The following is a 23,061-nucleotide window of genomic DNA, read 5'->3' as shown; positions in this document are numbered from 1 at the left end:
CTGCAGCTTCTCTCAGAGTAACTTGCAGCTCGGTTTCAACAATGAGCTTTTGAGTCAGTCAAAGACAAGTGCCCCTGAGCAAGACAGATACCAACACCCGCCCGTGTGGTTGTTTGTGCACTGGTGGTGCAGTCGCCGTGCACGGATTAGGGGGTATTAGTTCCCATTAGAAAGCTCAGGTTTGAGTCCGAGCAGAGTTTGTCCCATCAGCAGAGACACTATTAAGATGAGCAGGACCTCAATCTGTACCTGTGCCTCGCTGCTGCTTTAAATATCCACTGGGTTAATGAGGTGTTCTGTGAGTGGGAGCTTACATTTACTTTCCAATAAACTCCTGCCAGGGACAGCATCACTCCCTATTCCTTATAATGGCATTTTAATAGATACTCATTTAAAAATGCCACGGCAGCATCGATGCAAAGAGGAGGGGGGGCAGGTGGCAGGTGGCAGGTGGCAGGTGCGGGTGTTGAGAATGAAGGCAGACGAGCATGTGTGTGTGTGTGTGTGTGTTTCTGTTTGTGTGTGTTTATGGGACAGACAAGGGAATTGGTGCTAATGGTCGGATGGAGAAAAAGGGAAAGTGACACAAAGAATGATAGGAGGCAGAGATACAAACTGCCAAAATTTGTATAAATAAATAACTTGATTATATATAAATAAATAAATGCTTGAATATATACATTAAAAAAATGAAACACTTGGATTATGAAATAGTCTATTTATGTATATTCCTAAATTAAAGGGGGGCTTGGGGGGTGCGTACCTCCGCCCTGTCTCTCCATGTTTAAGAAAGTAAAATAAAAACCTGGGATCCTCTCCAAAATTTAATGGGTTCTTTCTTCGGTCATGTCCGACCCGTCCACCAAATTTCATGGAAATCGGTTTAGTAGTTTTTGATTATTTCTGCGAACAAACAAACAAACAAATGGCGACCCTCTGGTTTGGTCCTGATGAACACAGAACCTCTTTGGTCTGAAGGACGAACAAACGCAGGCGGATCTGATGAAGGTTAAAGACGATGTCACTCCCACAAGGTGAAAGTCATTTCCTTGAAGTCTTCAGCTAATTTTCACGCTGTAAAGGATTCAACCGAGGATTATAATGGACACTGAATTTATGTCATCTAATAAAAATAAAAAAAGTCAATGCCCTCTTTAAAGACAAGGTGAGATTTTAATTATTCTCATTGAGAAATCATCACCAAAAATGACTATATATATACATATATATACATATATATATATGATATATACATAAAAGGATTGTTCCATTTTTTGATCTGCAAGCTCCTTTCATATGGGAGTAAAGGACTAATCAGAAACAGGGTGATTGCTCATTTACAACCCACACACACACACATATATATATATATATATATATATATATATAACAAAAAATATAGAATAGTTTAAGGTTGTAAAAGTCTAGTCTACAGTCTAAGATTTAAAAATCGATATAGAAAATCAATTCCGTCTTCTCTAACCTTTAATAAAACACTGTGTTATATACACCATGAACAAGTGATAAGATCCTCTCACTGCAATTCTCTTCACATGACACATTCTCATTTTCCATTCATTCCATATACGTGCAGCAGTGTCCGGGCTCGGCTATTGTAACATAATCTTTCATTCTGAGTATAAGAAGCTTTCTCTGCATCTTAATGTCAGTATCAGGCCACAGAACATCATGCATAATGTATCAAATGTTTACAGATACATGCATTAGCAGTTTTTATTTAACCCTGGTGTTGCTCCGATATGTAAACATGTTCCAATGTCAACTGTGGATTGTGAGACTGGAATATGGAGCATGAGGAAAGATGGAGCCTCTTTAAAACACCCACAGATATGAGCAGGGACTTCAAACAGCACCACCCTGAGCGCTGACACACATACAGTACAAGTGTGAGCGAAGAAAACACAAGGTGATGACAAACATGTGGGTTTTATAAGCAAAAGGTTTTGTATCTTGCTGCAGAGTTTTCACATAAATACAATCTCTGGTTGGAGTGGAAACTGGTGGAATTCATACACACAGGTCACTCAAGTGTAGAAGAAGCACACGAGCATAAGAATAGAAGTCTGTCTCTTTGAACAGGAGGCATGATGGGAAGAAAAGAGTCGACTCCAGTGGAGCTGACACCGACGGTTCGTCCCGTCAACTGTGAATTTCAGATGTTTCTCTTTTGTTTGATTTTATCAAGCTGGGAAAAATCTTTTTTTTTCTCTGCGCCGGAGCTCGGAGGGATTTCGACCTCATCCTTCTCATTTTCTCTTCTTATTCACTGAGTTCTTTATTTACTACATGTTAGCATTTATTTCATCTCTCACTCTGAACACATGCAGATTGGGGTTAAGTTAATTTGAGAGTCTTAATTGGCTGTAAGTGTGAATGGATGTCTGTCTTTGTTGCCACGGTGATTCCCTTGCGACCTGTCCAAGGTCCTGAGAAAAAACTGTTTTAATTTAAAGGTATCTGTTAATATTTGTATACTCTTACATTGTATATAATAATAAAGCTTTGTGATATCTTATTAGTGGCCAAACTTAAAGCCATTTTAGAATAGATTTGATTAAGTGTTGACGCTCTTTCTATTTGTTTTTCCATCTCTTATCTCTCCACTGGTCAAGTTCTCTGTGGTCCAGGTTCAGCCCGGATCAACACTGTTGCCCAGGAGCACACAGCAGCTGCACCGCTGTCAAACTCTGTACGACAAAATGCAACAAACTCAGATACTGACACAGACCTGAGGAGCTGAACCATGAAACCTGGAGCTGGGAGAGGAGAGACAGAGACACAGTACCTCAGCTCACAGGCAGAGGGCAGCATTGAACACAGCTTAAATGCAGCCTATAGTGAATCATGATGCTCTGATTGGTTTAATCTGCAGTTTTCTTTCTTAAAGTTGATTTAATTAAACACATTTATCACTTTGACTCATCAGATTTGATCAATATTAATGGTTTTCTGCTTTTCTTCTATTTCTCATCAGCGCTGAGGTTATTTACATACAGGATCTTTTGTTTTATAGTCATCATGTGACATGAAGTTCATTTCTGCTGTGCCTGTAGTGTAACATCCATTTTTTAAATCAGTGCAACATTTGTGTATCTCTGTGTGTTTGCTGTAAACACATCTAATGGAATATGAGTAGCAGGAGCAGGTCGGCTAAACCCTTCATGACCTGACTGTAAATATTTGATGACAACGGGAATTATCGTTCATGAGGATAATTGGGTGTTTGATATTTGACAAGGTCTACACGCTGCTGCCACTCGGCTCCACTGTGGATGTGTAATGTGCAGGAAATGACACTGAAGATTAACTTAAATGCTGAATCAATAAACATGATAAACAATGTAATAGTCAACAACAAAGTAAAATACTTTTAATGGAGAAGTTATATTTCTAAATTCTGTCATGCTAGATTTTTGCTCAACGGAGACAAATGTGTCCATAAGTGGAAGTTACAGGATAATGATAATTATACTGATAAAGATAATGTCAAGTTGCTCTACAGTTTAAGAAAATAGAAGGGGCCATTTAGTCAGTAAACTCAATCAGTCATGTCAGCGTGACGCAGAACAATGTGAAGCTTGAGGTCGCTCACATTAGCCAACATAAGGTTCTGGTTATAGCCGACTAGCTGATATATGTTTTATTTACAACTCGGCCCCCTAGAAATTACATTTATATACAAATAAATTGCAACAGCACTACCCTCACCTCACGTTCTTATGATGCAATGAGGAAATGATAATTTGCGTGTTTTGCAAGTCATCAGAAACATAATCACAGACAGTGTATTTGTTTTTGTCCCAGAATAACCAATCTTGTTCTGTGAATGCAAATGGTTTCTGTGTGTTTGCTTCCCCTGTTGTTAACGAATGTAGTGATTCATTTATCCTAACCTGACACAATGCAGCCAGTAGTTAGGAGAAAAAATGTCTTATTGTTTCTTTAGTAAGTTACATTATGTTGATTTAACAACAGATAAAGAGAATAAAACGAAGCAAAGCCCACTGGTGTATCTGATCTACTGTACATTGTGAGAGTGAGAGTTCTCTGACAGAAGAGACGCAGGAATCAGGTGAGAGGAAAATGGGAAAACTCCAGTCCTCACCTCCCTCCCAGTGGCTGTGTCGACCCTGCGCTCACGCTCCTGACGTTCAATATGAGAAGCACTGAGGGGGGGGGGGTCACTTTCGGTAAGAGAGTGTTTTGACGGTGAAAAGGGATATGAACCAAACCCACTCAGAACCTGTATGTGGTCCAGTTGGACTGTGTTAACACTTACGTGCGTCTCCGTGCATGCACCCTCATGCATATTCACCATGACGTGTGAGTGTGTGTGTGTGTGTGTGTGTGTGTGTGGTGACTCTCAGCTGGAGCTCCCTGTGTGACCGTCCTCCTCTCAATAACACTCTTTAAAACTCTGTTCCCATGAATGGGATCCATTGACCTGTGCTGTAGCTGAGTGACACCCTGCAGTGCAGCACCAGCACCAGAAGAGCTCATTTGTTTATAAGCTGACAATCACAGACAGGCCGACCCCGACGGCCACAGACGCACATAAACAACTCCCACTGAAACACAATATTGATGTAGTGTACGAAAGATTACACAGCTGCTTCTAAGACTTTTACTTTTATTTCTTTGTCACTTTTTAAACCTAAGAAAAGAACAGAAATAGACATATTGAGGTTTAAAAAAACAACCTCTTGTCCTCGCTGTAGCTCGTTCTACCAACACTACCTCTTCATTTACAGATAGAGACTAAACATAAACTATCCATGCATCCATTATCGATGCTGATCCTTAAGCTGGACTCACAGGGCCAACACATGGAGGCAAACAACCATTCACTGTGATATATTCACACCTATACGCTCAATTTAAAGTGTCCAATTAACCGAACCCCAGCCTGCATGTCTTTGGCTTGTGGGAGAAAGTTGGAGACCTCAGAAAAAAAACCCACACAGAGACATAAAAACTGCACAAAGCGAGAAGAGAGAACCAGGGTTCAAACCAGGAACCGTGCACCACCGTTCCACTGTTCCCCCCCGAACGCAACCACAGCATAATACAACCACAGTTTTCATACTTGGCGCATTATGTATTTGCATATTTTCTTTATAATGTAAGCTTGAATTTTGCAGGGCTCAGACCCCTTCGCTCAATTTTCTCCAACCAGCAAGAATAAAACACGATAATAATAATCATTAAATATTGAAAACATATCCCAAAAAAACTAATTTAATAAATGATTCATGAAAACAACATTAAAACCACTCTTCTCTGTGGCTACAAGAACTTTACACAGTTCAAATGCACAGATGTTACTAATAATATTAACAATGACTCTTTTGTATTCAAGCAAGAACAATATGATGAACGATAACTTGGGCATCGTTCATTTGATTATTTACGCCTGTGCTTTTACGACAATATTTCAAAATGTTTGCTCTGAAAAAAGATCAAGTAATTAGGCGAGAAACTAAATCGGGTAAAGAAAGAAAAGAGCGAGGGATCACTGACAAAACACACAGAATCTTTTACCCTCCACCGTGTCAGCTCGACAGACAATAGAGGAAAAGAGTGTCGTCTATATAAGAAAGACAAATCCTGTTGTTAATACTATGAACACTGGTCAAAGCCCTGACAGGCACAAATAACACATTATATTTAACCCTTAGGAGATTTGCTGTATAAATATACTGAGGCCTCGGTGTGTTAGCGTAGCTCTCAGTGTGTTAGCGTAGCTCTCAGTTAACACAGTGTCAAGCCTCAGACTGATGCAGGGATAATAACCACTGCTCGGCCTTCGTGTGCTTATTTGTGCAGGGACATGAGCGGAGCTGCGTGAGACGAACTGTGACACGCTGGGCTTGTTTTAACAATGGGAAAGTGATTTGACCTTGTGACCAAAAAACAGGGACGGGACCTCTGACGGGAGGAAAGAACATGAAAACATAACTGGGTGAACGTTAGATCCTCAGAGTAAACAGATGAGAATGACTGAAAAGAGATGCTGCTTTCTTAAATGTGTTTCTTTAACTAAATTATATGTTTATTCTTTGGTGAAATACATTAATGCTGGTTTTGATATCACATTTATTACCGAATCTATAATAAGACTCATAAAGCCACCTAGAGTATTAATAGGCATATCTTAGCCCCGCCTCCCAGCACTGCGTGCTAAAGGCATATTTGAATTTCCAGGGAAAAGCACTTCAGCCAAAACTTCGGGGTGAAGTTACACTTTGAGCTCGTGTAGCGAGAACTTCACAGATTTAGTTTCCTAATCTTATAAATACTCGGATAGAAGCTTTGAGGCAAACAAGTGTTTTTTATGGGATTTTTTGCTTTTTAAAGTGGAGAAAATCCACTTTAGAAAACAACCAGTCCGCCAATTCTATCTTTCCTTTCAAAAGCATTTAGTCATTGAAAGGTGTGATTTTCCAAACTTTTCCCCAATAAAGGATCTGATTTATTTTTTATGAGGCCTACAGCTACACAGGAAAGTACCAATAAACAACACAGCATTTCAGTCCTTCGAAGAGAACACACTCTGACATATACCTAACAATGCCTCGTCTTTTCTTTTGTTTAACTGGTTTTGTACTCCACAGGAAACAGACGTCTGCGTGCACATCTGCTTTCAATTCCTGCAGGTTTACTTTGTCCAATCTGGCAACCCCACCTCCTGTCTGGTGTGGCATGTCTTCATGTTTTTACAAGAGCCCTTTTCTTATTTAATTGTGTATTAAGGGATGGATGATTGTCGAAGGCATTTTTCCAGATTTGCAAAACAAAAAAATAAAAGTGTTTGTATTAAGGGCCAAAAACAGAACAAAAGGCTGGTTTAGATGTGTGTAGATGTGATGTGATGGGACAGATGATCAATGTGAGATTTGAGATATAGATATAGATTAAACTAATATCTGTGTTAGCTGGTGACTCATACATGTTTCGTTTGCAGGTATTTTGGGGTCAGAGCCTGGATTCAGACTCCCCTGTTATCAAACTTCAGGATTTACAACATGCAAAACATGATTTTGGACAAAAAGCTTCAAGCGCATTGTGATCCTGATCTCATGTCTTGAAACCATTTCACATTTACCTCCTTTGCCCCTCGGTTTGACTCGAGGAATTCCCAGCGCTCTGCGTCCAGCGCGTCTGACGCTAAATGACCTGTGACATCTGTCAGCAGCAGCGGCTGGAGGTGTGACCTGTGCCTCTGTTTGTTTATTCTCTGATGGAATGACTGAGTGACTTACATGGTCCATTGTTTGCAAAGTGCCGAGTTACACGGAGCAGAAGAAAGATCTGGGGGGGGGGGGGTTTTGAGTCGCGTTCTGTTTTCTACGTGGCGCGAGTTTTATGTTTTTGTGTAGTCGGCATGGCTACAGTCAGGAATTATGAAGTCTACTTTTTTTCTTTCTTTACAGCATATAATCATATAATAAAAATGATGGAACTGGTTATTCACAGCTCACGAGAGAGGGTGACTGACCTTAGACTGACTAGTTTCTAGTCTCGTTTAAATCCCTTCTTAAAACTAATATTTTTGATATCATTTTACTCCTGTACCACCACCTGGGAGGTTATGTTTTCACTCCTGTCCAGTTGCTGGCTCGTGGGTTAATTTATATTGCACAGATTTCCATGGAGCTTGGTGGAAGGATGGAACATTGACCTTGAAAGAACCCATAACTTTAGATTACAAATGCTTCCTGATTAATCTAAGTGTTAGAAGAGTCTAAATAAATCACAGAGGGAATTTAGACGCCACAATTAAACAGGATCGGTCTGTGATGGTCGCTCCTTTCCAACATTTATTCAAACTCACTTATTGATTTTACTACATTTCCATGACGTCCTCTCACTGAGGACATTACCTGGACTCTTACGCACCCATCGGCTTCACTTTGTAACTCTTCCTTCTGTAAATGGAGAGAAAATATAAAACATCAGTTAACGTAACCAGGATTTCATGTTTCTCCGTGTGTTGAATCGCTCACCTCTCGTGCCTCACACCTCATTTATGCCTAAACATCTTACATTTCCTGCTCCGTGCACGTCAGACGTGGGCAGCCCGCGGTGACCTCTTCCACCTCCGCAGCCACTCACTCCTGAATCAAAGCGCAAACTAACAAGTCAATTAGCTTTCTTTTCCTGTTGACGTAGCAAATCAATTAACCCTCATTTCCTGTGCATCTAAAGAATCCGTTAGCGCCGGCTTCCTGTTTGTTTCCTGCAGGGACGACGTCCACCGGCGGGGGCGGCTGCCTTGTTTGCAGCGGGACCACATGCACACATCAAACAGCGACTAATAGCGGCCTTATCACAGCACATTAACCTCACGTAAACATGCCATGAGCCCTAGGTCAGGGCAGGAGGGCAACGTGTGTGTGTGTGTGTGTGTGTGTGTGTAGCCACCCACACTTCACCTACAGACAGCCAGAACACACAATCAGTGTAATGCTTTGGTGATACCAAACTACTGACTTGTGTCAACAACTACTAATCTTCAAGTGTCGTGTGATGTGAGCATTAATCTTCTATGATATAAACAAACACTGGGGCAACTCGAGATTCGCCTGGGAACGCATGAGCGCCAGTGGCTTTCCGGGTCTGACTTTCACAAACGACTAACACTCTATATTGAATTATTTATATTTCTACGTGTTTTTATACGTTTTGCTTTCAAATGTATTGTTGTATTAATCTGCAAACACTTCCAGTTAAGTAAATATGTTTATTTATAGGATTTGAAAGTCTCACTTTAGTGACTTCTAGTGGGCACAATTAAAAATGACATTGTAAAAACATTGTAAAACATTATACCGTCATTACTTTATTAAAAAAAAGAAGTGAGGCCTCGTTGCAATCTGCTATATGGATTTAGAATATGGAATATGCATCATGAACGGGTGAACCACACCTCTGCAGCGTCATTAAAGGTCTGGGCAATAAAAATTGTCCAATGTGGTGATAAACTGAACTAAATTTCAAAAGCAAATATGTTAGGATGACGGATATGCAGGAAATTATTTTATTTTCTATTGATGTGATCATGTAAAAGTCAGAAATGCATCGATACTGAACACGTCAGTAGAATATTCACAGAAAGTATTTGCGTTAATTCAAGTCCCTCTGATTTACTTGACAGCCAATCACGAGCATTAAACTCCAGCTTTAATCTAGATAAATATTTTATTGTTAACATGGTAATACTATTACAGTTATGTCATGGCATACGTGAAATGTGGAAGTCCTAAAGCACCAAGCTGTACGTGTTCTGTGTTTAAAACTGAAGTATTATTGCCTCTGAAATATCACATTCGGACAAAAACAGAAAAAAAAACAGGGAATATTTCATTGACCTACAGGAAAACTATAGTAGTAACTATTAAATAAATTAAACAAATGGTCTCTGTGTAAAACACATTGACATGAATCCTCTCAGCAGACGCACACAGCAAAGCGAGTGATAACACTGATACACACAGTACAATACAATCGCCTGTCCCTTTTTAAAAAATCCATTTCAGTGAGACACAGGACGCTGGCTATGGTGGTTAGTTCCTGATTTCTTTTTCAAAAAAATATACTGCATATCTATTTATACATTTATATAAACAACAACAACAACAACAAACACTTTTGATAATTTTCCTTTTTTTTTTATAACTCTAAAAAATACATCTATAATATTTAGAAACAATATTTACAATTCACCCCACGTTTTATGTAACATTTCTGAAGAGTCCGGGGGGGGGGGGGTTAAGAGCTAATAGACTTTCTCACTCTCTCACACACACACAGACACACACACACATATATGCACATGCACACTTATTGAGGATATTTGATATTCAGCAACACGTGTCCTTGTGTCCATTGGCTGAGCCGTCACTCGTGTGAGATCTCTGAGACACTGGATGTTGACTGACGAGCGTCCGCTGTAACACTGTAACCCATGAGGGAGCCGACATGTTGTGTAACGTCCCCCAGACGTCCCATAATACTTCCTGTTTGTGAGCTTTCGCTTGAGTCTTTCCCGCTGCAGCCCCGTGCGCTCGCTCCCGCCACGCTTAGAGAAAATAACTGAAACCTTATGAGCGCTTCGTGTTCCAAGAAAACCGCTCGGTTGTATGAATTGATACGCTCATCGAAGCCTCAATTTGTAAGAGACAAGCTGTATTGGTGTGATTTACCATTTGGACCCGACAACGCAGACATTATCCAGCCTAACGTCCATGAAGTGTTCTGTTACCTGACAGCTAGAGTCGATTTCGATGCTTGCTCCATGTTTTTTCTCTGAAAACCCAATAATTGAGAGTTTATTCCAGATAAAATGTCTGCTAAAGGAACACACTCCCCATCCGTGCGAGGAGCGGGAGCAGCGTGCAGAGGAAAACGAGCGAATACGACGAGGACAAGGAGGTGGGTGATGCTGAAGGTGTGTGGTGGTGGTTGTGGGGGCTGTGGACTCTGTCGGGCGGCTGCACGGTGATGTAGCCATTGATGATGCGAACCAGCGGTGGAGGCGGCGACTGGACCATCGAGCTGTGAAGAGAAGAAGAAGAAGATAAACACATTTATCTTCTTAAGGTCCCTGCGAACCTCTTTTATACATTGCCAGGATATATTCATGAATCTAGAGAAAATACGGAGGATCTGCGAAGTTCAGTGAACGTCTGAAAGCAGCTAATGAGAGCATGTAAATTGGTGTTTGATTTAATTTAAGGGGCCTGTTGGGCCTTGGAGGAAGTATCCAGTATACTATTAGTACTTCTAATTTGTAATTTAATTGCCAACAGTCCACCAAAATTTGTTTAAGTGAGATGTTTTCATTTCCAAACTAATTTCCATCCCCTTTCTGAACCTGCAGCAGCATCTCTGTTCTCCTCTTGGAGTTTGAGAGGGAAAGAAAAAGCCTCTCTGCTTTTCCACATCGTCCACAACTGCCTGAGAAAACATGCCGACTGCAGGAGGTAAACAATGGAAATATTGATGATGATGATGATGATGATGATGATGAAAGCTAAAAAGGAAAAACTTCCCGACAGAGGAATCCACTGCAGCAGCACCGACCTACCAGGGGAGATTTGAGCAAAACCCCCCGGGCGTGCAACTCATTGATCAGCTCATGGCTACAAACCAACAGCCTGCCTGTTTTTACTTTCTTTATTTTTCCTTTTCTCTTTGTATTACACATTCTGTCTGCACGTTGTGATTTTTAAAAAATTCCATCTCAGTTTCTGTCTTTATCAGTCCTTTCAAGTCTGGCAATTAAATCTTTTCTGCTCTCCTGTTTGATGCCGAGCCCGCAGTGTTTGTGTTGCTGAGACGGGGACGAGGCCAGACCAAACAAACAGCTCCTGAAGTCAGGATCTCCAGATACCAGAGGGCTGCAGCAGCAGTTTCACACAGCATCACCTCATTCAGTATAAAAGAAAAGTCACTTCAGACAGGGTTTCCTCCTTTTCCTGGATTAGGTTTTATCGGTTAAGATATTTTGATAAGCAGCATCGTTTAGAAAAATGAAATTCTGTCCCAAACCCTGATTCATGTCTCAGTCATTACATCCTGACTGAAGACAAATACCAGCATACTTAAGCTGCTTTCGGACGTGCACTGAAACAAGGACATTCTCCGGAGGGGCTGAACGTGAGAACGCAAATGTCCGAGAGAGAGCCTTGTACGAAGTCCGCAGAATGTCCAAAAGAGCAGATGTGAGAACACAGGAGATCCTCTGCTGGATTCACCGTGAGAAAGTGGGTGTTTAAAGACGTTTCTGACACGCCACAGATGTAAAAATGAAAAATAAGACACAAAAAGAATAGAAATATCTGCACTGACGAGCATATGTCGTCTATGTGTGAAAGGTAAGCTCTGGAGAAAGTCCGGACCCAATTCTGTGGACATCCTCCTGAGTTCACGTCTTAAAATGGCTTTAGAGGGATCATTGTGGACAAATGAGCTCCAATTTGAATATTTCCAACACTCAAGAAGTTGGAAAAGTTTACAGAGGTATGTGAAGTCACGTGCAAAAAATGAAGCAGGGAGAAAAAGTTTAAATATTCAGAGAAAGCCTGAGGTTGATTTTTTAAGTTTATTTAGCTTCCAGGGTCTGGGAGAGGCTGAGGGAAACCAGGTGCGGCACATCACTCCGTGGACATGCATCAAACACAACAGAGAGCTGTGGCACTGTGGCCGCTTCTGTTCTCTGGACTCCCTCTCCCGTTTTCTCACTCGGCCACCTTTTCAGACATTCAAATATACAAAGACGTGCACCGCGTACACTTTGCAGAGTGTACACAAACAGTCTGTTTCCTCCGCCGCTCAAACGCAGCCTCTCTCCGTGCAGGGGGAAATCATTTCTGCAGACATAATGTACACAAATGCTCACAAACCTCCTCTGTTCCCGCGGAGAACAGACGCTACATGGCTCGAGCTTTCTTTCCAGTTTGGAGTCGTCACATACTGTACGTAGAAATATGCACGTTCATACAGCGGTAAGAAATCACTCTGTGCTCGAGGGCAAAGTCCTTCACTGGTGCAATTACACAAAACTCTACCTGCTGATTAGCTGCAATTAATAATATTTATAATGATTACAACCCAACCTGTTACTCTAACACTGGAAATATTAATTACCACATTAATTGTAGACTAAACGATCATTTAAAAAAAGTCTGCAACACCAGACTTCTGTGTCGTAGACTGCATATAAAGATGGATGACATGACAGCTCCCCACAAGTGAAGCCAGATCTAAGAATCACTCCCTGGTGGCTCGCTGCAGTAAAGGTCATAAACCCAGCCTCCTCCATGTTAACAGATGGGACAACATTTAAAGTCAAAGTATATGTCAAAGATGGTTTCTGTCATTTTTGCTCGTTCTTGTTAGACTGATTATCAAATGTGTTCTTATGAATTTGGTTTTAATAAGTTATCTAATACGATAAAAATGGGAGGAAACATCCTGATTGACAGGCAAGACTGACACGCGATTGGCCGAGCACATATATTGGCGGGATCTTGATACCATGGCTCCACGCCACGATCACTACTACACAAACTCTAGCTCATACGTTCAACAATACCCTGGACTCAATAAAACTTCTAACAAAGGAAACGTAAATTTAAGTCCCCGGACAGACTCTGTTATTCTGTTTCTATATCACCTGACCTGCAGGTCTTTGGACTGTGGGAGGAAACCACAGGAACCACAGGAACCACAGGAACCAGAGGAACCAGAGGAACCAGAGGAACCAGAGGAATCCCTCGCAAACATGACGACTCCTCCAAGAATTAAGTGCAGAGCGTCGAACCCTGGAGCTGGTTAGTACAAGATGACAGAGCTAACCGCTGAGCGTTCATGCTGCCAAAGTCAATCTGGTGTAAAAAGAAATCTCAGGCTATTTAAAGTATGAGTGTAAAGAAAGAAAGAAAGATAAGAGAAAGAAGAAAAGGAAATAGAACAAAGCCTCATGGGATTCTACAGCATTTTCAGACAAACCTCGAATTTCAAATACTGAGCTGGAATTACACCACTCCATCTGTGTAATGTTAATATCAACCATAGTAAACAAGCTGCGATCAACACTAATTAAATACAAGGAGAGGATTAACTGACTCAAGCTCTTTCAGGAGAAAGAAAGGAAAATAAAAAACTCAGTCTTACAGATTTAACTTTAATTCATCCTTAATTACGAAGCAAAATCACATTTTCCGTCGGGGGTTACTTTGCAGTTTGGGGAAAATACATATTGGGAAATATGTCATACAAGTTTGTGATTCTGTCCAGATAGATCTTTTGAGTTAAGACAGCCACTTTGACTCTCAGGCTGATGAATGTGCTCTTAATCCAGTTTCCCTCGAAAGTCAATAAAGCTGCTTTCAGACATGCACTGGAGTCCAGACCTCAGGTTTTCCAGAGGGGCTGCATGTGGAAATGCAAAAAGTCACAGTCGGTCGCTCTGGACATTTTCCAAAACATTTCCTGCCAGCCGCCGAGGATAGTGTCCAAGTGAGGCCATGCGAGAATACGGATGGAAAACAAAAAGAATAAAAAATATCTCAGGAAGATGCTGAGAGACGTCAACTTGGACAACATTTGAGAGCATTTGGCGATAAGAGCTAAAAACAAGTGATCTCCACTGCAGATGAGATGTCATGGTGCGTCTCCTCCAGGCTCTACCCAGACGCCGGCCCCTCGCCGAAATATCACAGACATTGTCCTGTTCTGTCCCACAGCTAAAAGATGTGATTTGGGTGAATTGCAAACTCGGGATGTGTTAATGGCCCGTCTGTAAATTAAACCTCTCGCCAGTGGGTGCAGGAAATGGATAAATTTAACCTTTTTGCTTCCTGTCTTAGTGCAAAATCATATCAATGGAAACACAAATTTTCATCCGTACAACGAGCCCGGGAGAAGTTTCAACATGGCCGACCACACCTTGCGCGGGGGTCTCCTTTTGGTCTGAAAGGTGAGCTTGTTTTGTTGTCTGGTTAGTCCCTGCCTGGAGCTACTGCGAGACCCAAACCGGATACTTAGTAGGAATTCCCAGGCTGCTATTTTCAACATCAGGACACTTATACCAGCTAGAAACTAGTTTGGACTCCACACGACAGGGTGTGTGTGTGTGGGTGTGTGTGTGTGCTGGAGTGTGTGCAGACTCCATGAAGAGTGTGGTGATGTGATACGTTGGCTGTTTAAGCCTGCGGCAGCATATTCTAAGGACAAGGCTGCGTAACATATTCCAATTTCCTCCCTCTCCTCTCACATCCTCTCTGTCCTTCTCGTCTGAGCGTTTACCCTTAAACTCTTTTCTTTCCTTTTGTCTCCACCTCTGGTCTCTTGTCTCACCTCTTCTACATTCCTCCTGATGCCTTTATCGCGGCAAACGCCACAGAGAAGTGGTGACAGATGCACGGGGGGAAACGTGACCCCGGCCCTCGCTGGGTGCTCTTACCTCTCCTCGATGCGAACCCAGAGGTCGTTGAAGTGCCGGTGCCGCTGCTTCTTCTGCTTGTTCCTCCTCTTTTTCTTCAGCATTTTCCTCTCCGCTTTCTCCAGCAGCTCCAGGCTGTCCGCCGGCAGGAGCATGTGGGGTAACAGGTCGTCCTCCAGGGTGCGCCCCTGATCCTCCTCTTTGTTGGGGAGCTCGTGGAGGAAAGGCTCCAGGAGAGGGGACTCGTCGTAGTGGTCCTCGGACTCCGGTCCCGATGATGATCGCCTGGAAATCACAAATCCAAGGAAGTTGAGAAACATTTTTTTAAATAAAGATGTGGGAGATGCTTTTTGTCACAACAAGTAAGTTAAGCACAGATCATGGATTTAAAATTCCATATAGTGCCTTAACCTTAGCTGCACAGGCAAAATGACAACAAGACCGAAAAGCCCCCTGTCCCTTGTTCTGTAGGATGACTAGAGAGCGACAGGGCTTTATGTTGGTGACTCTCGGAGCCTTGAACAGTCCAACACAAAAGGAGCAATCTACAATCTTTGAAAGTCTACAGTCGGACAGTATTTCATTCTAAAACTATTCATTTCCTTTTGGGTGTTTCGGAAATTTGACCTGCTGAGGGTGGAGGTGCTACTGACAAAGGAGGCACAGATGCAAGCAATTCTAAATGAGAGGAGAGGAAAGGAAAAGGAAAGGAAAAGGAAGGAGGCCAGAAGAGAGGAGAGGAAGAGGAAGAATTCTTGCTGTGAGAACCGGATTCTGTGGATGTTCCAAGAACCAATATTCAGTTTAATTGAGAACATGTCGGAGATTTTCTGGAAGATAAATGAAAGGTCCAGAATGGGAAGAACAAGAGAAAAACTAATCCTTCTGATTAGAAACACTTGAGCTTCTGATGAGCTGCTGGTCGTCACTGATGAGGTCAGTAACTATTTTTAACCAGCGCAATGCACACACACACACCCTTTTACAATACAAAAAAAGAATTTCAAATAAAACTAAGGCTCCTCCTTAACTCTAACCCTGTCACACCTAAGTTTGTCCTGCCAATGGAATGTCTCAAAAAATTATAAATCCTTGACGTCAGCACAACCAAATGGATAAATTAAGGTCTTTCAGTGGCTAGAATTAAAATCTATTTATTTATTTTCCAAATTGGCTTCCCCCTTTTTTAGATGAGGTTTACTTGATTCTTCACCTCCACAGAAAACACTGAATTCAGATATGGCTGTATAGACTTTTGTGTTCGACTCATCATCCCGCATCAATCACTGGGTTTGTGTTTGAGAGGAGATTCACTCAGTCGTTCATTGACTCACACACAGAACGAGAACACAGATCTGCAGCGAGATAGCCACCCACGCTGTGTGCCATGGTAGACTGCACTACATGCTTCACAGCAGGAGGCATGAGTCCTGCTCGGCTTGGTCTTTTCAACAGCTCCTCATCGGTGACTTATCTGTGGTGCCATCTATTCAGTGGAAACAGCTGAAGACGTGAATGTGAGAGGTCGATGAATGCGTTGTTGAAGCAGAAGAAATCCAAAACAAGAGATTCTCTAGAAAGAATGAACCTGGTACTGTAGTGTTGAGAATAGTAGAAAATAATACTTGATATATGTCAGGTAAGTGTGAGAGGCCTGATCTCAGCTGAAATACTCTGTGTACACAGGAATAAAAACAGTGGCCTGAGCCTGGCTGTTCACTACGGTGGCCCTGAACGACAAACGGGAACAACACAACAATAAATCAAAGTCAACCACAAATCACAAAAATGAAATAAGAAAACACAACATCAATTAAAAAACAAATCGGCAAATAAGAAAAAACAAGTTCAGATAAGAAAACAACTTATTCGCCGTTTTTAATTGTTGTTTGTGTTTTGCCCTTTATTTTCTTGCCTGTGTGATCAACCAGCCTCCCCAGCAGATTAGTGGCTCTGCCAGTAAAGACACAAGATAATAAACCCAGTCCCCTCAGTGTCAACCAAGCGGGTAAATTACAAAAACCCTGTCAAACTTCAAAAAGAGACAAATGTTTAGGGGACGTTTAGGGAGAGTGAGCGCCCACGAAAAAAAGGGAGAATCACTCAGCGGATAACGACCCGGTGCAGATTTTTTGATTTATTGGAGGCAACACATTTCTCACAAGGGCTGACGCAGGACGTTAACATCTGTTTTGGGTCTGAGAACAAACACAGGCCGGCGAAAGGAGTCGCTCTTACTCGGAAAACGATTTCCCATTTGAAATCCAGTCCGTGAAAAAGCACAGAGAAATATATATTCCTGTCAGGGCCGAGAGGCAGGCGGTCGCTCTGTAGAATGTGGCCAGGACGTGGAACCTTACACCCGTTTAAGTGATAAAATATGGGCTTTCGAGATTTTCAGAGGAAATCGGAACGTGCAACGGCCCTTTCCGTGCAACATAATATTTGTTTTGCCTTGTTCTCTATCAGTCATCTCTTTTATTTCTCAGTTTCTCGTCTTCTCATGTCTCTAATGTTTCCTTCAAAATCAAATAATCTCAAACCGCTTCTTAAAAACTTTCTGGAAGAGAAAACATCCTGAACAAAATGCTCACTTTTCCCTCCGTCCCTTTGAATCTTTGAATTTTACCAAGCTCGGCATGTCTGTGCGATTCTCAGACTTTGACTGGTCAGTTGGTGTCACATCTGGGTTTGTACTTAAACGCTATTCATCATTTCCTGTCATTACTGTGTCCTTTACCTTGGCAGATTTGAGCGAACATATAATACGAAGCATTTAGGGGATATTTGGCAGTTTAACTCCGTTTGGAAGGAGTTCAGTGAAATTATTACAAAACGTACTTTTGATTTTAGAAGAATAAATTGGGGCAATTTTGTCAAATTGGACGATCAAATATATTAAGGGATTAGTTCAATTTGCACCATGTACGTCCAAAATCAATCAGAGAATCCACTGCGTCAAGAGTGTGTGTGTGTGTGTGTGTGTGTGTGTGTGTGTGTGTGAGAGCAGTAAACGTACCTGTTTATGGGCTGCCCAGCAGGGGTGTGCTCCACCTCGTATCCCTGGCGACGCAGCACATCAATGACTGTATTGTTGCCGAGAAAGTGACCTGCAAGCAAAAAAAAAAAGAGAAGTGGTGACCTCCACTTTTGAATGCTAATGATTAGTTTTACAGCGAGACGATGGAAACAAGACATTAACCTCAGCGGGTCATAAGAAACTACAAAGAAATATATATATATGGTGGAGTTCTTTAAGACGAAGAAGTTCTTAAAACGAAGGTTGGACTGTAACAAAACCTCACAATGACACACGCACTCTAACAAACACACTCTGAACTCAGGCAGGGGGCACAACATTCATGTTTTTCCCTTTTTTTATATGTTATTTTAAAAATAGAGACAGTTTGTCGACTTTTTATATGACAGAATAAGCAATACAATAAAGATCTGTAATTATGTCCTTTTACGTAAAGAAAATCTTATTCCGAGTTCTATATTGTACCATTATAATAAGTTTATGGTTAAAAGGGTTTGATAACAACATCTAACAATTCATTGCCTTTTTTTTTAAAAGTCTGCCAGAAGAGATTAGACTAGAGACATCTTTATATAAAAGCTTTATGATGTCTATGCCTTTAATCATCTATATCTCTATTATTATTATTACTCTGATTGTTTGTGAATTTCATACGGTTTGTTGTAAAGCACTTTGTTACTTGTATTGAAAAGTGCTATAAAAAGTATGTTATTATTAAATAAATATATCTGAAATATCGGTATCTGCAACGGCCCCCAGAAATCCATGTTGGTCCGGCTCTAGTTTGAAACCCTGGTTTTCTGGTTTTTACTAACTCAGCGTAGCTTAGCAAAGCCACGCTAACTGTCCATAGGTAAAGTACCAGCATGTATTTGTGTTGCTGAGCTAAGCTCATCGCTTTATGGTTATTAACTCATTAATAAAGAGGCATTAGAGTACTTTCAATCTCTTTATCCAGGTTTTGGCAACAAAGAGAATAAGATAATGTCTGTAATGGTCCAACTAATCCACACAGACATCACAGTTTCCTCATTTGTGTTTTCTACAATCCCGTCATCATCTCTCTTCATCTCTCCTCCCGATAAGTCTCCATTCACCCCCTCTTTCATATCATACCTCCTTTCTTCCCCTTCCATTTTCTCCCTCTGTTCCTTATCTCCGACTTCCCCTCGGCTCCCTCTTCCTCTCTCCCCTGCTCTGACCCTGTCATCTAGGTGAAGTGGGGGCATTGAGGCTTCAGGTTGCCATGTCAAGAGGTCTCCATTCTTCCCCTCAGCCTGACAAAGGGGAGCAGGGGCTCATTGTTGGGACCTGCTCAGCCGTGGCACCGCCGAGCAGTGTAAACAATGAGCCCCGGCACTTTAATCTGGCCCAGAGCCACCGATAGAGACAGGCTGGCCGAGATGAGTACGACGCTTCGCCCATCTCCCGAACTAAAACCACGGAACTACCACAGAAAAGTACAGACACTGTTAAATGAATCTTCTATGTAAATGTGAAAGTGAATTTCAACAGTCAGCGTCACACAAATACAAAAATCCTTGACATTTTTAAAGTAGGACTGACCACCTGTATATGTGCTTTAAACCTTGTTTTTAGTTATTCCCAATTTAAGTGTCTTTACCAAATTCTACTTCCCTAAATAATCTACGAGTTCCCGTGAGAGAACGACCCAGCTGTGCACAAAAAAGCTACGTGCATTTATTTTCATTCGAAGCCGTAATCATTATCAATACGGGTCGTCGGCTAAATGAATAGCCGGCAGCCCTCGAACTCTCTGTGGGGGTTGTAAACGAGAGCGAGACGGAGTTCTCCAGCCTGCTCACGTTTAGAAACAACTCAGCGTGATTTATGTGAGTTTACGTCAGGGGATTAAGGTGGGACAAATGGAGCTGTTCGGCACAATGCAGGGCCACAGAGGGGTGGGCGGACATCAGGACTTCAAAGGGATGTGCGCACATGGACGGACACGCACACGCACACACACACACACACACACACACACGTATATATATGCTAAATTCTAATAGGAGGTAAACCATCAATCCTGTCATGTCTCCAAAGTCTTCGTTTGGTGTGTTTGAAAAGTTAAACGAAAGTTGTGTAGATATTTTTGTGATCGATAAACATATTTAAATCTTGCGGCAAAGCACAAAAAACTTAAGATGCAAACACTAGAATACGAGATATATAAATATAAACACTTAAAAGAGACAAATCTGTTTATAAAAATGGACGACACATCTCCATTTCCTCTCACTGTCCAGAAATGAAACTAAAATATTGCACTTTAGAATGCTGCCATCTTGGACGTTTGGAGCCAGAGTCTGAGCAGCAGCAAATGGAGGGATGGGGGGGGCAGTATCGAACCCCCGTGGACACATGCCTCTCAATGCCAATCACCAGTCAGTCTCAGACCCTTTCCCATCCATTAACATGGAATAGGCGGGGCCAGCCACCAGGGGGCAATGAAGGTGCTTTGGCTTCACTTTTCGGGAGCCGACATGTCGTCCATCTTTATTTACTGTGCATGTCTGTGACCTTATGCTGTTTAATACTTTCTCATTGTGAGTAGTGAGATGTTTTTTGGCATATAATCTCCCTTAAAAAGACGACTCATGCTCCACTACTTTCAAAATTGCAAATGATTACAGCTTTTAGCTTCCTGAAACATTTTTTAAGAGGTCTTTTTTTCTTTGATCGTTTTTCTTTGCCATTTTATGTTTTAAAACTAAGAAGGAAGACTTCAAGCAAAATACCTCCACACTAAAAAGCATTTTATGGGCAGAATTCTACCTCATCGAGAGCGTGTGTTTCATACCGAGGAGGGAAAAAATCAAACCTGCCAAAGCAAAAAGTAGAAATCAGACATTTTTGATAGAAAACGATCGATGCCCCCGAAAGAGGAATAAAGTACAGGAACAGAAAAAGATGTAGTAGAGGTCTGGGTGTCGTGTGTGATGCAGCGGGTCCTAAATATCAAGTGATTGATGATGGAAGTGTTTGCTAATTTAAAGTAATCTGTGTTCTATTTGTGTCTCGGAGTTCCTCTGGTTGCATCACAGTCCCCTCTGAGGTCATTTCCAGAGCTGTGGGACTCACAGTGACTCACAAAGTACTTCCAGAATTACTGTACAACTTAAACACTTCCACGTTTCCCCTTCACAACAAAGCACATGTGATAACTATAAAAAAGTGCTGATGCGGTGGAGCTAACACATGAACGTTATACCGTTCTCCTGCACAGATGTTTCCGCTGTTGACTCACACAATCCCAATCAGTTTTTGTGGTTATTGGTTGTCTCAGGGAAAATAAAGATAAAAAAACGCTTCCCTGTTAACAGCTGCAGATATTTATTCTAAAAAAACATTTCTACCTCATTATTTGAAATCCTGGGAAGACTTTCCCCCGTCTCTGCTTCTTCGCTTCAGTAAGTAATTGTTTGGATCGCTGGGTTTCATAGTTTTCCACCCGTCGGGTCCAAAATGTGTCACTTTCATTGTGGCATATAAAAAGCAGCAGTATTCATTCACGTAGCCGACGTTCAGTTTCAGAACCACACGTCTGTAGCGGCACCTGTGACATCTGACATATATTTCCTCCGATTATTTATTCAGGCCAATTTCATACATTTTAAATCTATTAAATGGGCCACAACCTGTAAACCGATGCACAATATGTGCAGTGTATGTGCTCCCAGCAGCACTGGGAGAGGAGAGATGGTGCAGATAAAGAGCCGGGGGACAGAAGTGAAAGCTCTCATTCACAGCCCACTGCTCGCATGCAGCAGCGCTCAGGGACGGGACCGCGGCGACCCAGGTCACAGATTGGCTCATGTCATGGTTATAAAAATGTACAAAGTCTCTGTACTTCTGTGATGTGACAGTTTGAGTCCATAACAATGACTAATGATGAATGAAATACAGAAACATAACAAAACACTGATTTTAAGCCTTTTCTAGTCTACTGAAAAATAGTGTGTCCTGCGAAACGCGTGTACACTCTCCTTATGAAACCACATTTAAATTCATAAGATCTTTTATCTGGATCTACACACACACACACACTCATAAATATCAGTCCCCTAAACATGACTTTTTTTAAAAAAATCAAGATCCTTGAATGATTCCTTTTTTAAAGTTCAGTGACAATTTAGAAAAACGCCCTTTCTCTGCATTTTCAAAAAAGTGAAAATTCAAATCTGCATCAAAATTGTATAAATTCCTCCATCACCCGTATCGAATCCTTAATTACACCAAGTTTCTTGATAATCCATCCAGTTGTTTTTGCATAATCTTGCAAACAATGAAACAAACCAACAAACAAACGGACAGTGGTGAAAAACATCATCTACAAGGCGGAGGTAGAAGAAAATTTATATTTCATACAAATGTTTCCTTACGCTGAGAAGAATATAAAAAACTTTGTGTTGTAAATCGACTCCTTTGGCTGCTTCGCCTGGAGTCAGCATAACATATTCTTTTCTTTGAAGTTACAAATCCTAACGAAAATGAATGAAACATGAACGTTTCCTATAACCGACCCCGGAGCTCTATTCGTCTTGATTTTTCACAAAACCTCGACACACCTGCGCTCCGACAGAAGAAAACAAAACAAGAAACTGAAAACGACGTCCAGTCTCGTCAATCAGCGGCTCGAATTATTAGACCATATGGTAAGCCTTAAATAGCATTCCTTTTCCATGCACATCAATATTTACATTACAACTTGTAACCAGGGCCCGAGCAGCAGTTCTCATAACATTACAGCATGTTGGATAAACAAACGCTACGGGCAGCGCTGAGGCCATTCTGCCCCAATATAGCCCTTTCTAGCTGTTTATGTACACACGCGCCCCGCTATAGTGAGCGTGGCCCGGCAGCTCGTAATCACCACCGCCGAGCGCTGAACGAAGCCTGTTACTGGAGGAGATGGAGATCAGGTGTCGGGTGCATTCTTGAATCTTTTACTACGCTGGGTTTTGGTTTGGCGACGTCACCGATGACGGAAAAAAACCCGCGAAACCCTTTGGCCAAGTTTTATTGCTCT

At 41.6% G+C, this 23,061-nt stretch overlaps 1 protein-coding gene across 3 annotated transcripts in view; it reads right to left on the bottom strand.

Annotated features, from left to right (window-relative positions):
- Positions 1-2,760: 2,760 nt before the first annotated feature.
- Positions 2,761-23,061, bottom strand: part of trabd2a (TraB domain containing 2A) — a 62,742-nt gene continuing 42,441 nt past the window's right edge. For 2 of the 3 annotated variants that reach the window (XM_034602240.1, XM_034602241.1), the window contains exons 6-8: positions 17,991-18,081; positions 14,993-15,256; positions 9,204-10,578 (exon numbers count right to left, since the gene is read on the bottom strand). In XM_034602240.1, the coding sequence (XP_034458131.1) occupies positions 10,374-10,578; positions 14,993-15,256; positions 17,991-18,081 (560 nt within the window). In that variant the 3' untranslated portion in view covers positions 9,204-10,373. Of the gene's footprint in view, positions 2,772-9,203; positions 10,579-14,992; positions 15,257-17,990; positions 18,082-23,061 lie in introns of those variants that run through there. The other variant, XM_034602239.1, reaches the window with a different exon arrangement.

Source organism: Hippoglossus hippoglossus, chromosome 12, assembly GCF_009819705.1.
Source record: "Hippoglossus hippoglossus isolate fHipHip1 chromosome 12, fHipHip1.pri, whole genome shotgun sequence".
Taxonomy (NCBI): Eukaryota; Metazoa; Chordata; class Actinopteri; order Pleuronectiformes; family Pleuronectidae; genus Hippoglossus; species Hippoglossus hippoglossus.
The sequence above is the reverse complement of the archived record's forward strand: the minus strand, read 5'-3'. Positions and strand labels throughout refer to the sequence as shown.